The sequence below is a fragment of the Columba livia genome, chromosome Z (genome assembly GCF_036013475.1).
Source record: "Columba livia isolate bColLiv1 breed racing homer chromosome Z, bColLiv1.pat.W.v2, whole genome shotgun sequence".
In the NCBI taxonomy this organism is placed as follows: domain Eukaryota; kingdom Metazoa; phylum Chordata; class Aves; order Columbiformes; family Columbidae; genus Columba; species Columba livia.
This window is the reverse complement of record NC_088642.1, coordinates 14,026,038-14,041,195: the sequence shown is the minus strand read 5'-3', so window position 1 is coordinate 14,041,195 and position 15,158 is coordinate 14,026,038. Positions and strand designations below refer to the sequence as shown.

The following is a 15,158-nucleotide window of genomic DNA, read 5'->3' as shown; positions in this document are numbered from 1 at the left end:
TCTGATTCAGATTTCTCTACTGGGCAGACTTCTCCAGCTTTTCTAGAGATAGGCTTCTACCTCAGTTTTCTGGTTAATGCTGCTGAAAAACATCAAAACTATACATAGCCTTTAAAGCACTGCTGTTCATACTAATATGCTGCTACAGAACATTTGGAGAGCAGCAACAACTGGTAACCACTGATGAAAACTCCCCCCATTTCTTGCTGTGATTACTACAAATAATAAAAAAAAATCTATCCTCACCTAAGAAGTCTGAGTTGTTAGCATAATCTTTCTAATGAAAAATATCCAATCATTCCAGTTTTTAAAAACATACCCCATCTATAAAATGTAAATTAAACTATAGAATAAATCTATTAGAAAGTCTCATTCCTGACATCTCTGAGGATACAGATAACACTCCAGAAAGCAGAAATAATAGAAATAGATAAATTTACTGCCACATTTGTGGACCATATGTTCTCTCTTCAGAATAAAAACCATAGGCTTGGGAGCACAGAATAGAAAGTCACATTCTTTGTTATGTCTGAAAATAACTCAACCTTAAACACAGAGGAACAGGCAGTTCCTCAGTGGTTTTGCTTTGTTTCTCAAAATATGAATAAAGAACAGTACTGTCTTTTGCTTTGTCATAGTTACGTTACCATCAACATCACCAATAAAATATTCAGAATCAAACTTGAATCTTAACACGTATGCAGTGAATTATTTCTCTCATGCACACTTACCCAAGTTGTGTGTAATTGCTTGCTGATTTGGCTAGTTTTGTCATTGACCTTGAATATGCCTCCTCTATTGTAGCCCTGTCAAAGAAACCCATCGAAAGCATAATTAAAATTTGGAAGATATTTGAAGACAGATGAATATGCATTCTAAAGGTGCAAAACAGAGGGTTTTTAATTTAGCTGAAAATGACTCCATTTTAATGATTCCTCAAAAACTTTATTAAAAAAATCACAGTATATTTAAAATATATATATGTATCTAAGAAGCCTGTAACAGAATGTTACTGGGAACAGAAACAAGAAACCCTAAGGACTCAAGGCTTGAAAAAGATGATTCTTCTTACACTCTGCTGTTCCTCTCTGCCTCTAACATTCTTTAGTAACAGTCACAACAAAGTGACATAACAATCACCTGCCTAGCACTGTCTAAACAGCAGAGATTTATAGAGCAAAAAAATGAAATACATTTGTGATGAAAACATTAAAATAAACAAACTGAAAGCTTATTGAGCAATCACACTAAATAAAATGGGGTCTTGTCTTTTTTATAAGCAGATTTTTGTTTTGTTTTCAAGTAACTTGTGTTTTGGGGATCCAAAATTCAAGGGTCTGCATAGATTTTCTCCTTAGAACCTCTGCCGAGTCAATTGCCATGGAATAGCAGTCACACACAGCATATCACAGCAGTGACTCCCTGCGATGTCTTTCCCCATCCATCTTCCTCACCCTCCTATTACTAAGGTAAAGATACACGCTATTTTAATTTCCCACGCTAAATCTATATTCAATATGTAGTGTCAACTTAGATTTAGAAGCATCGTGGATTTGAGTAAATACTATAATTGCCTTTTCTTGGAAATGCAAAAGCTTGAAGCAATTTCTTTCCTCCTTTACTGAGGAGCAAAAGAGAGAAGGTAGATGAAGAATTCACTCCTCTCTCAAGTTACACCATGACTATAATCATTGAGACAGAGGTTTCTCATTGTCCTTAACAGCAACAGTTTCCAAGCAAAAAAGAGTTTTCTTATGAAAATATGAAACAAAGTAGCAGTTGTCACCTGAAACAGTGGGCCATGTATTTAAACCTACTGGACTTCGAAAGTAACTATCTGGTCAGCTACTACACAATCAATTTGGAGAAGAGTAAAAATGTAAACGTAAAAATGTAATAACTCAGTTACATTTTAAATCTCACACACAAACAACCGCAAAGTTATTCACCCTAAAAAAGTCAAATAACTTATTATCCTTCCACATACTAAGTATTTTTGATTATATGAAAAAGTTTCAGTTTCCAAGGTTTGGAATTTTTGTTCACTGCACAGCAACAAGTGCGTATGTACAGACTTCCAGAAAAGACACTGATTTTTCATTAGTTAACAGGATGAACAATATATTTTGATTGATTATCAATACCTGCTATCAAAGCTTTCTAGTTTGATAGCTCTGTGCTTTTTTTTTTTTTTTTTTTTTTTTTTTTTCCTGACCAAAATCCACACCTCTTTTCTTTGGAGGAATTTACCGCATACTTACCTGAGCAAGCTCCACAAACCTAGAGTTGTTTACCACATCTTATCAACACACAACAGCTACAAAGCCTGACAACCGAAAGATGCTGTTGCTGACCAGTTGGGCACTTACATCCACATTTTTCCTGTCAACTGACTTCCCAGAGCAGTCTGATGCACTGGTAATACGCTATGAATGCCTCAGTAAATTAATTTTCACCCATCTGAAAATCTGTCTTTGGTTGGTATCTGTTAAAAATTTAAAAGTTAAATGGGAATATATGCACTTTGAATTTATTCTGATCAAGTAGATTAGGTTTATGACGCTTGCAGGCAAGTGGTGCAGAAAAAACCTGAGCACAGTGGTTTCTTACATGTAAACAGTTTAGGTGTTAAAAACACTCAAATACAAGAGTTCACCTGCAAAATCTTCCCAGTATTAAAGAAAAACCAACAAACCAAACAGTGTGGGCAGCCCAACCTTCTTAGATTTTCACTTCTTTAGAAACAACATTTCTACACACTTTATCAAGAACAGAACAAAGATATTTACCTTCCATCAGATAAGTAACCTGATCCACCCAAGCTTTACCAACATTGAGCAGATTGCCTACCACAAATTTCATTCTTTTAGATTATGTATTCCTGAACCACAGATCTAAATGTTTCTCAGTTCTTTTAGTACTTGTCCATTACCAAACACTCAAAAACAAAAATGAAGAAGTGAAACAACACTATTGAAAATTGAACTGGTATTGACTAATTGGACACAGCCGAAGAAGAAAGCTTCTGCTCCTTCTAGGCATATCTTTTGAAACAGCAGATACAGCACATAAACATTATATTATTAAAAATGAACACATTCCCAACTCTTTTTTTTTAAGAGGAAACAACTTTGCAATTTCAGAAGGTTCTTACAGAAGTTTCAAAAGAAAAATCTTTTAAAAATCCTTAAGCCAACGATAATTAAAACCAAAACATTTTCCCACATCCTATACAATTTTTTTTATTTTGTTTTAAATTTCTATTTCTGAGGTTACAGAGAAGGGTACAATAGACTCTTTCCCCATTAGGCTGCTCACAACCAAAACCTGTTCTGATCAGCGCAAGTAACAGGGACTGACTTCAGAGACATGTGTCCTTTGTGCCCTAAGCAGTCTGTACATCCAAATACACACAAACATCTTTCCTCTCTTAGATCACTCTCAATTGAAATTAAAAAAAAAAGTCAAATTCTGTGGCTAATACGGCGACTCCAGCAATCCTGATCGACCAGGTGACTATTGTCAAACAGCACATACAGAGGTTAAGTCCTCCAACTTGTTAGAAGTACTATCAACAACTCAGATCTGTCTCCTCTTACTTATCCAGCAGTCTTTACTCTCCTGTGTCTCTACTCTGAAAAAAAATGGCCCTATGTTCAAAAGTAATGTGAGAATAGCTGTGAAGAAAGTTCAAATGTATGTTAAGTTTAGTTTCCATAGGGAGCTGTTCAGAAAACCAGGTACATAAAAGTCAGGGCATAAAAACACTAGGATCTAGGACGTTCCTAATAAATGTTGTTCATCCACTTATGTATTTCTAGCAGAAAACAGTACAGCAAAACAATATTCATACTATACTCTGTGGACAAAGGAAGGGAAAAGATAATTGTGTGCAACATCTCTTAAATTTTTTGTGATAAACAAAGATGTAAAATAGAATATGGTCAAGACAACTGGACTGTTGTAAAATATTGTTGAAGTACTGTTCAATCCAATTTCTTTTGAGAACAAGAATTTCACCCATGTGAATAAAGGTGTGCTAGTAAACCATATTTACTTCCTGGGAAATCACCTGACAGCCCAGCAGTAACTTCAGACTGATAGTGAAGGGCTTCACTGCCTAGATATGGACACTTGTAAACATTTTTACCAAAAAGGTCCATCAATTTCTTTGAAACTACAAACCATACACCACAAACTACTGCTAGCTTAGACTGTGATTGATCAGTGATGCATCCTTCACTTGGAAATGAATGACTGTTTCGCATTCACATGCTTTTTTTTAACGGCAGCCTGATATACTGAGATGCATCAATAAAGCAGAGCTGAAGGAAACACAATGGAATGGACAGGATTCCAGGTTTAACATCCTGATGAGAGAAGGTCACTGGAAAAGACTGAACTTACTGCTCCTGGTCTGCATCACTGACAGATGTTTTCCAATCCCAGGGCAAGTGGCTCTTAAGGGACTATATTGCAGTCTTGCCAAATAGATTAAAATATAGCACTAGGATTCTAGTGAATTTTGGTGTGTTAATGAGAACTAAAAGTTTTCACATATTTTACCAAAATGCTCTAAGACGGCTACATATCTCTTTGGCACATCCATCCACAAGAGGAGAAGATGTATTTCTTTATCTCTCACTAAGGATAAAGTGCCCATGTGGATCCTCATGTATTTCTATATGGTCATTAATCTTTAGTCTTAAATGTTACTAAAGTTGTTTAACTAGGGAAAAACAAAGCCTCCTCCTCGACAAACCACTAGAATTAATGAACAGTAATTTCACCTGAAAGATTTTTAATATGTGGAGAAAGGTCCAAATATTTTTACTTATTAATTGCAAAGGCACATCTCATTCAAGATTCAACTTCTAGGAGCTGATAGAGTGAAAAAAAACTAGAATGTCACATTCCTTTTACCAGGAATTTTGTGTAGAAACAACTGTCAAGTTTTATTTACGTCACTGTAACAAAGCAAACAATCCAAACCAGATAGAGCATCAAGTTATTTTTATCCATTTGCATAGGATCTTTCACCTTAGGACCTATATGAATGAAATGGAGCATACCAAAAGAATACAATGTAAATGATGTAAGAAGCATAGTGAGTGAGGGAACTTCTGATCTAAATATGGAGGTAAATCAAAATGCAACGGATGTAAAACGAATAAAATGAAACGTGTCCAGTTGATGTACAGCTTAGGTCTGACTTACTGCTATAAAAACCGACCGATTCCAAGAATTAAAGCAGGTTTCAAAGGAAAGATCCAGGCACTCACAAAGATAACACAAGGCAACCATTTATAATGGTCAATATTAAAAGTGCAAGCTTCTCAAACCCTAAACATGAACAGTGTAATACCCCTCCACTCAAACAAAAGCAGGATTTCACTGGAGCCCTGTCTGGCTTCATAATGCGTTCTCTGGAATCAGGGATTCCTGAAATGCAAGATTCCTTAGTTTGTATAGTCCTTTCAACAGAAGACAGCTCATCACACATGGACTCTGGAATTCATCCATTTTTTACTTAGTGGAAAGATTTTTGTCATTTTCTCCAATTCACTTTGAAACTACGCAAATGTCAGTGCATTTGAATATCTGCAAATTTGTGGTGGTTATATTTGTGGAAATTAAAAAAAAATATATAGTTTTTGAGTTCTATTTGAGGCTAAAACAGAAATTTTGATGAAAAAATTTCTCAAAACAAAGGCTGGTTTTTGGATAGCTTTTACTGTAAGAGAATGAAGCAGGTCCTCAGTCTTTTGCAAGTTTTTGCCATGTGTTGTCCAGTAACAATAAATGAATTAAGACAAAACTCTGAAGCAGATGTATAATTAATTTTGCCCAGAATGAAAACTCCTATGGTCAACATAGCAGCAGCAGTCATCTTTCACAAAGAAGAACTAAAAACAGCTCTAGGTCATCTGTTTTGGAAATTGCCACATCTGCAGATTTCAGTTCTGTCCCTTCCATCCCATAGAGAAGACACCCTGTTATTTTCTGCGTATTACTTTCTTGTCCCTACAAATCACTCCCTTTTCTTTAACAAACCTAGGTTCTCAACATCTTAATCAGAAAGTATATTTTTTTTTTTAATATCATCCTAGCAGTTGCTAATATCCTAATTGCACATCTATGGTCAAAAACTTGGTAAGACTGATAATTTTTGCTACTTCATTGCTTTTCTTCCAAACATGACCAAAAAATTGGCTTAATTTAAATAAACTGCTGAACACCTAATGTAACACTTCTAGCTTTTAACTCTTTTTTTATTAATTCAAAGCTGAAAAATTAGAGGCCTGTTATTATTTGATGCTTAAGAGTCACTTTTCAGTTTTAAGTGAATGGAATAAACCTGCATATTCTGGTAGGATTTAAGAGATATTTAAAAATGCTTATTGATTTTTACATATTTTGCATGTTATTGTTAAGCATAAATTTAAATAAAAGCCACAAACTATATAGAGGATGTATACTTACCTTTCTCTTATAAAGTCCGCTAAGTCTTTTGTTGACAAATGTCCGTGTTTCATGTTGTGATAGAGGACATCAAAGCCATTGTTCCTTTCCCCCTAAAGAATAATAAAAAGAAAGTAGAACTATGAAACACAACACAATGAAGCAATAACAGAACAATGTATAAAACCTACGTATTTTAATAAGTGACGAAATTTCATGAAGTGAATTATTTTTAATGCCTCAGCTTTTTACCAATCGCTGTTAGTTCCCTTCAATCCCCTATATGTAAAACAAACTAAAATCACCTCAGCAGCTACTACTAGACTTCAAATGACAACTCTCTTATTACATATTTCTAGGCTTTATTCAAAGACATTTCTTTTCTGGCTATCTCCAGGTCTTATACTCTTTCACTTCGCATGTTATTAAATATGTAGTTATTGTACTCTCTCGTATCTTTCATTATTTTCCATAAACTAAAATTCACTGGATATTCTGCCTCCCCAGTTCCTCATGCTCCAAGTATCTTTCTCAATTTTTTGTAAAATGGTTAAAAAAAAAAAAGAAGAAGAAAAATCACTAATCTCTTCCTTCTCACAGGTAGCTTCCATTTGCCTATTCTTAATTTTAGTTTTAAAATTTAAAATATCTTTCAGTGAGTAAGGTGTACCTCACCATTAAGACTGAGACACTGGCATGAACACTGATAAATATGGCACCATGGTGAACTTCTCCAGACAGGAGAAAGCAACAATAGAAGTGAAAGGAAGACGTGGCAAAGCACGGCATAATAGCTCTGCTACTATACAAGTTTTCCTGTTACACTATCCATTCCCATTCTCCCTTCCAAAAGCTTCGGATCCATAATGCTGCTGCTGCTACAAAGGACACAGAAGTACACCCTCAGGAAAACTGCATGCATGTTCAGAGTAGAAAGGAAAGAAGGATGGGAAGAAGAATCCTGGACTTCTCACAACGACACCTCTACATCTCCAGTGAGAAGAGCCTGAGCATCTGGTCAAACAGCCTTCCAAACATTTCCATCCTTTTTGTTGTGGAAAAATGTGTGCAGTCATAAGGTACACCTGATCAGGGAAATTATACAGCTGAAAAACAAAGCTGGCAAAGAAAAATAAAGACCAGAGACTCAGATGACTATGAGGACAAAAAAGCTGCATTGCTCAGCAGAAGAGGTGGGAGCAAGGAGAAGGCAGGCAAGGATCCACCAGCTTAAGTAAGTGGAAGCAGCCATGGGCAGATGGAAGAACTTCACAGCAGCTGTGGTGGTACGCCCACTTCTGTGAAGTGTTCACTGCACTAGATAAAACAGCCTTATAAAAAATATAGCAAGCTGCTGTAACGGACACAACACAGAGATTACCAGCCAGGATTATCTGCTTTACTTCTTCCAAGCATTGGGAAAAACAAAACCAAACAAATTAAAAGAAAAGAACACCCACAAAACCACAGTTCCTAGAGTTGCACTCAGCTGTAACCTGATAAAGCTCATCAAAATGAAGATCAGTTTAGTGTAAGTGCAATTACAGAAAGGTCTGTAAAAAGTACAAGCAGAACTAAATTATAAGTTTGGAAAAGAAAAGGATAAGAACACCAATTAGTAGGAAACATAATTAATTTTTTAAATGTTGTCCCATTTTTCCTTGTAGTTTGAAGCCCACAGTAATTTTGACTACTAATGCACTAATAGGTAGCTTATTAACTTCCTGTATTTACTCAATATAAGCCCTGAATGCCACTGCATTCCAAACCCACCTGAGTAACTCTGTAATTAAGACCTCACCAATATTTTCAATTAGAATACAAAATAAAATTATTATTTAACTACTCCAAAGTTGTTACTGTACCCAAATTTGGAGATAAACATTTAACAAATAAGTGCTGGATATTTCTTCCAGAAAAAAACAGTAAAATTCTCCTTTATGAATTGTTCTTTCTCCTCGTCTTAAGGTATTTCTTCTAGCTAAACAAAAACATTGATCAAAATGTGCTGAACACAGACTGCTGCTGAACTCTTAAAAGCAATTTTTTGTAATGGGAGCTTTAATGGGCACTTTTCTATACTGAAGCTCCGTAAATTTCCTGCTCCTTTAGAAATACAGGAAGCGTAGCATAGCCATGACCCAGCCTCTGGCTGCAGCCTTCCTTAAGGCTGATAATCTATCAGAAATGTAACTTTGCAAACCTCTAGAGAATGGAATGAGCCAGAACAACCAATTCCCATCATCATCTTGTTCCCTAAGTGTAACTGAAGGTTGCTGCAAAGGAACTCATTTTTCCACTTAAGTTTTCTAATCAGTCCTGCTCTTGTTCCTGACTTCACGTTTTATAGTAGAAAGCACAACAGAGAAACAGAACAGATACTTTCCTCAATTAAAAAAAAGTCTCCTGAAAACCACATGTTTTATGTGTTATCAATAGTTATCAGAGGCTAAGAGGCTATGTGAAAAATATATTGAGGTTTAAATAAAGCAGCAAATCCAAAGCAGACTCCCAGATTTGAGGGTCTATGTAGTTTAAGCTTGGCACAACTAAAAGACATGTTTTCTCTTGTGAATATAACGCCAAATGTAGCCTGTCTTACCATTATCAGGCTCTACCTATAACTGCAAACATCTAGACTTCAAAACTGTTCAATAATTTACATGATCAAGGGTTCTGATGATTAACCTGATGCCAATTCTATAAATCCCATTGTCTTTTACTCATGTTTAGAGACATGTACCTATGTCAAATTAAGTGTAGTATCTCTGTGCAGAAAGCAGACATTTTTCTGCTTAGGAAAAGCTATACTACCTGTCCACAATTCCTTCACTCAGCAGTTATTTTCATGAAGATTAGCTCAAATTATAAATACAAAGAGCATTAGAGTTAAGGATCTGTATTTAGGGTAAAAATAGATATGTATGCTGTGGGTAAGAGGAAAAGTAGTTCAATTTGCAAAAAAACATGTATGCTGTTACATGCACATATGCCACCAACACTGTTTGTTTGTGTTTTGGTTGTTTTTCCTCAACAACACACATTCACACACACATAGTATAAAATTCTGTACATGGAAATCGTGTGTCTGGTCAATTTTTCTTCATTAAGAGCTTCTACCTGTTCCTTTCTGGTGGCAGTTGTAATAGTTGGGATCACTGAAAGCTTAGTATTGGCCTACTTAAAAATAAAGAAATGCAGCACATAACAGAGGCAATTATGATCCACTGCTATGACAGACAGACAGTAAAGTCAGATGCAGATTCTTCTAGAAGTTACATCTTGGAAAACAAGGAACCTCTGTTGTCACATATAACATCAGATTGTAGGCGACAGAATTCAAGATCAGCTTGAAAGACCATTCTGGATGTCAATTCACAGGTAAAACACCATCTGTTGAGGATGATGCTGTCATTACTCAACAGAAAAACAACTGTAAAACTGTGTACAAGAATGCCAAAAGTAAGTGGTGCCCTCTCCACATAGGCTCCGTTTAACTACTTTGAAGTTCATTAGCAATTTCTGCCTTCTTCCTTAGACCTAACAAAACTCTCTTCAGAAGCTTGTGGTGTTGTTGAGGTTTCCCATTTTACACTACTGTAAGAGAGCTCATTTGTGGATGTAGATGTCTCCTGACAGCAAGCCATAAGAGGAAACAAAACTTTAAATACAACTTAACCGTTCACTTAAATAAGCCTACAATGAGGCATTACTGACCAGCTTTGCATACAAAATAAATTAAGTCATGGAAAGCGAGTGCAAACAGTCCTTCCATTTCCTTTCATCAAGAATTAACTGCAATGATTTTCTCATGGAAATGAAAGTAACCCTGTCAGCAAATGTGAAGTCAGAATTCAGCATTTCCATGACTTGTGCATAACAGGAAACAGATTACAGGAACTCTGTTTTACTGAACTACCCAACAGACTTTAAAAAATTTTGAGAATAAGTTTATGTGTTGAATATAAAGGTGATCCTGAATTTAAAACCTACATTTGTTAAAGAGGCCAGAAATTTCTGGGTAATTTGCAGCAGTACTTATTTCCTATGTTTCTAATCAAAATGTATGAGTGCAAGATCCCTCTACATTGGACTAAAACTGTTCAACTTTAATGTGTATTAATGTGAAAAGTTAATACTCTCTATTACAGCACTGCTTTTTTACCCAGTAAAAACAAATGTTTCTCAGTTATTAAGGTGATTCTAAAGTTCCCAGGACTAGTTGGATATATACTACTTGTTTAGCTACTGTGAGAAGCAAGAAAAGGACAGCTGCAAATACTATTTTCACAGCAAAACTAAGCATATGAGACAATAAAAGGCAAACGCAGTTCTTAAACACATTTTTATTTTGGTGCGTCTTTAGAATCTGCATGAGAGAAGCTCAGACAAAGATTGACTTTGTTCACCAAAGTTCAGCAACTATAGAAACATTTTACAATAACTGAATTACTGTTATTTCAAACTATGCTTTTAGTACACGCATTAGTGGTGTTTAAGCATGCGCGATCATTCCTTCAAGCCTTTAAACATGACCACACCAACACATGAGAAAGAAAAAATGGAAGAAACTGAGAAAACTGTACTTTTTATTATAAATTATTTAAGTCATAACCTGTCTAATCCTCTTTTTAAAATTGCCTACCAAACCCAAATCTTATTCTCCAGGGAACTGGCAGACAAATATTCAAATTGCAACAAGTGGAAGTGGTACTCCAACTTAATTGCAGGATTTCTTTTTAAACATAAAAAGTTCAGGTCCCTAATTTACTTCAAATTGTCATAAAATGAAAACTGGATAATCTCCAAACTGAGTTTCCCAATCCTAGATAAACCTCACAACAGCCTTTTGCAAACATGATATATCAATGAAATATGGCTAACACCCCCTCCACACACACACACCTTGTTAGCTAAATGCTAAACAGAAAAAGCCAAGAAATTAATACGGGAAATAGAATCACTTCAGTTCGGGAGGCTAGAATAGAAGAATTTGCAGCCTTTGCCTCTGATTTTGGTCAGGTCTAGAGAAGCTGTACTACAGCTAGTTTTACACTTATATTTCTGCTCATGCTCTTCTGTGAGATACAACTATGGAAAAATCACACCCCCGATGAACAGATTATGCATACAAGAATCCTAATACAGATAAATCATAATAGCATCAAAGTATTTTTGGTAAAAAAGTTTTGCTTCAAGAAAATTCCAGAGTTACACCAATATGCCAAGTAATAACTGTAGGAGCAGTTACATTTATACAGTCCTAAAATTACATTCGGCCCTTTGAAGGCAACAGAGGCTGATGTGGACCCTGGTGAAAATGAGTTTGACACCTCTGCTGTAGAAAATCCATTAACGGGAATGAGGGAGCACAACTCCCTCATACAGGTGAAATTCTGTATTTGCTGAAACTAGGTACAACTGTTCAGTAACTACAAGATTTGATTTTTGCAGCTTAAAAGATATCCTATTTTAACAATTAATGTACAAATTTTAGCGCAAAAGAACAATAGTCACTAGGTAGTCATTCCCATAATTCTAAAAATCAAAGTTCCAAATATTAACCCAAACCAATCTTTTCTTTACCCACAAACTTCAAAAGGTGTATAGTATTCACTATGGTGTGTTCATTTGTATTGGCAACTTCTTTTCATTCAGAAAGGAGTAACACTTTAAAGAAACAGAGCAATAGAAATTCTCCTAACTCCAGGGATATGTAAACTCATTTTAGATTCTCTGAAAAACATTGTTGCTGTTTTTGTTAAACTGTTACTCCTTGCCGCAGTTTCAAATAAGTAACATGTGTTTCATCCTTTCCACCTAGACAATTATTTAATTTAATGGGCCCTGTATGCATGAAAACACTCTTGTCTTTAATATTATGGTGTTATATTTTTGAACGCTAGCGATCAGTAAAGTTCCAATAGATTGTCTGAAAGAGCTATAGAAAACTGAAAGCACCAAAATGTGGAGAAAAAAGCAGTCACCTGATGTTTACACAGGCAATCTAACTTCGTCAGTTCTGAAAGTTTTGACAAGCTTAAACACAAAAGCAACTAATGAATTCCAATTTCCTTCTTCCAGCTTCAATAAATTGAATAAAGGTCAGCTCCAGAGAAGCTTTACGCATATGAGGAAGGACAGATCTTTTCCTCTCTATCTAGATGATTACAAATATTTTTTGAACAAAAAATGGAGAGTTGCCAACTCATGCTAGACGCACACATGAGGAGGGAGGAGACTAAGCAAATATTGCGCAACAGCTCTCCTGCAAATGAGCATCCAACTGTATGCCAAGCAGAAGAACGCTGCGTAAACATATGCATGGAACTCCAGATGGACGCATGACAAGTCTCAATGTCACTCATATTGCCTAAGTGCCTAAGACCATACGTCTTACATTTACTACAGCAAGCCTCTTCACAAAGCTAAGATTATTAACCCTGCATACAGTCAGACCTTATATGTTCAAGAAAATAAAGGAATCTTCCTCACAGCCATTCTCAAAAACTACGGGTAGCACAAGTGATTAAAAACATAAAATAAAAGGAATTTCTCAAAGCTAATTTAAATAAACACTTTTATATCCCAGAACCTCCAGATTCAGCAAGTACAGCATTTCACAGAAGCCAATTTCAGCTATACATAGAACTTTCAACAGTTTAATCACATTAAGTTAAATAATTCATAAATAAACACTGACTGACTTAGAAGTGGTGTATTTTTGTTGACTTGACATAGTTCAATAGACTTAGAATTAACAAAACTATCACTCACACCAGTCAGTTTAAATACAATGTCAAAGCTTATGCAACACTTCCTAAGCAGTCTTAAGAAAACAGTAACTCAATGATAACAAATGCTTTTTATTCTACTGTACCAGTATGAGTGTACTCAAAGTGACATATCATAGCTACGTATAATGGAAATAACTTAATGAATATATTCCCTTTAAATTACGTCACTGTTTTGATGTAGCATGCACATACCAGCAAGCACCCAATGTTTTATGACAACATCCTAATTAGGAGTTCGGAATGTTTGGCCACGTGACTTAAATGCCTAAAACGCAGTCATAAGAATCGAAGCCATTTATAGCCTGTCCTACCAGATCATAATTTTTGATGCAACAAAAAGTAACTGTACCCTGCTGACTTCGAAAACTCCTGCTCTAGAGTGCTGCACTCTACTAGCAGACCCCTACATTCTTCAAGTGATAGTAAAATTTTTCAAGTGACAATACAGGTCTCTGTACTTCAACTTTACACACCCTAAAAATAGTCATGTTTACCTCTCAAAGAGCTCTTGGAAGCAGTCAACAGATAGCAGGCCCAAAAAACATCTATTTTTCTTAAATTCTCTAAAAACAACAATGACAAAAAGAATGCAACTATTCAAACACTTCACAAGCAGAACAAGATGAAAGTCTCAAGCTTCAAGACTATTATAATAAAGAAGCTAAGATTTGTTTTGTTTACATGAGCACTTTTAGGAAGTTCTTGAAAGACAGCAGCCTAAATAGTGTGTAAGGAATTAATACACATTCACATATATGTTACTGTCATTTTCTGAAGAAATTAGTCAAGTCTCTCAAGGTTCTGATATCTTTACCTATCAGTTACAGCAAATTACTAAGACAGGAGAGAGCATCCTGCAGCTCAAGATCCAGAGTTCCACTTCCAATGCACAATTTCAGGTGCAAACTGATGACAACACGTACATCAAACAATACTAATTATATTTTGGATTTATTTCCACATCAGTGCTTTAGAAAGTTCCCATCCCATAGGTAACAAAAACATTTTGCCTGGTGCCACCTAGAAGGTCAAGGCAAAAGCAAGAAAAAGAAGACAATTCTTCCAAAGTTCTACACAATAGCACCCTTCTTTCTCCTTATGGATTTCTCTTCATTATTTTTTGTCATTGTGCACTCACTGCATTTAATAGCAGTCTTGTAATTTCCATCCTAACTTTCTCACCACATTCCAAACCATATCCCAAGTATCCCAAGTCTTCCAAAGTACTGCAGTAACAATTCTGAACAATAACCTATTCTGAAAAGTTAGTAGAAATGGAGATGCCTAATGATTCAAAATGCACACACCTATAATCTATGCTTGGTTCTGAGGACATTTAGAAACTCAACTTTCTGACTTCAAAAATTTATCGTATTTAGACACTACAGTTAATCTTGAAATATATTAACCCACAAGAGCAAAGAAGGAGCAGTCCCCATTCTTTTTTATCTTACTTCTACGCAAAATAAAACCCTGTCCATGGTATTACAAAGGTTTATCAGCCAAGTTTTGCAAATTTAAGACCCTGTCTCTTTGTCATCATTGCAAGAGAAACAAGTAGAATACGCTTGTCCTACTTTGTCTTGTTTTTTTGGGATAGGAGAAAAACCTACACCAACAGAATAAAACCTGCTTCTCCTGGCACACACTGCCAGCCCACACTATGGGTTTTGCCAGCAGAGCTATAGGGCAGAGACTGCAGAACAGAGAGAATGGGAAGTCTGGGTGGATGTCTAGTACCTTATATTTGCTGATGGCATTTGTGAAGAGACAGACAGGGAAGGGAAACAGAACGTATGCGAATGGTCCACTGCCTTCACTCATTTAACAATATTATTGACTTACTGACCAATTAAAATATAACGGATCAAACACTTACTTCAACATAACACAGTACAT

General features: G+C 35.7%; 1 protein-coding gene across 10 annotated transcripts in view; it reads right to left on the bottom strand.

Annotated features, from left to right (window-relative positions):
- Positions 1-15,158, bottom strand: part of FCHO2 (FCH and mu domain containing endocytic adaptor 2) — a 100,230-nt gene that overhangs the window by 83,515 nt on the left and 1,557 nt on the right. For all 10 annotated transcript variants that reach the window (XM_065047293.1, XM_065047292.1, XM_065047284.1 and 7 more), the window contains exons 2-3: positions 6,484-6,575; positions 732-806 (exon numbers count right to left, since the gene is read on the bottom strand). In XM_065047293.1, coding sequence (XP_064903365.1) covers positions 732-806; positions 6,484-6,575 — 167 coding nt within the window. The remainder of the gene's footprint in view (positions 1-731; positions 807-6,483; positions 6,576-15,158) is intronic.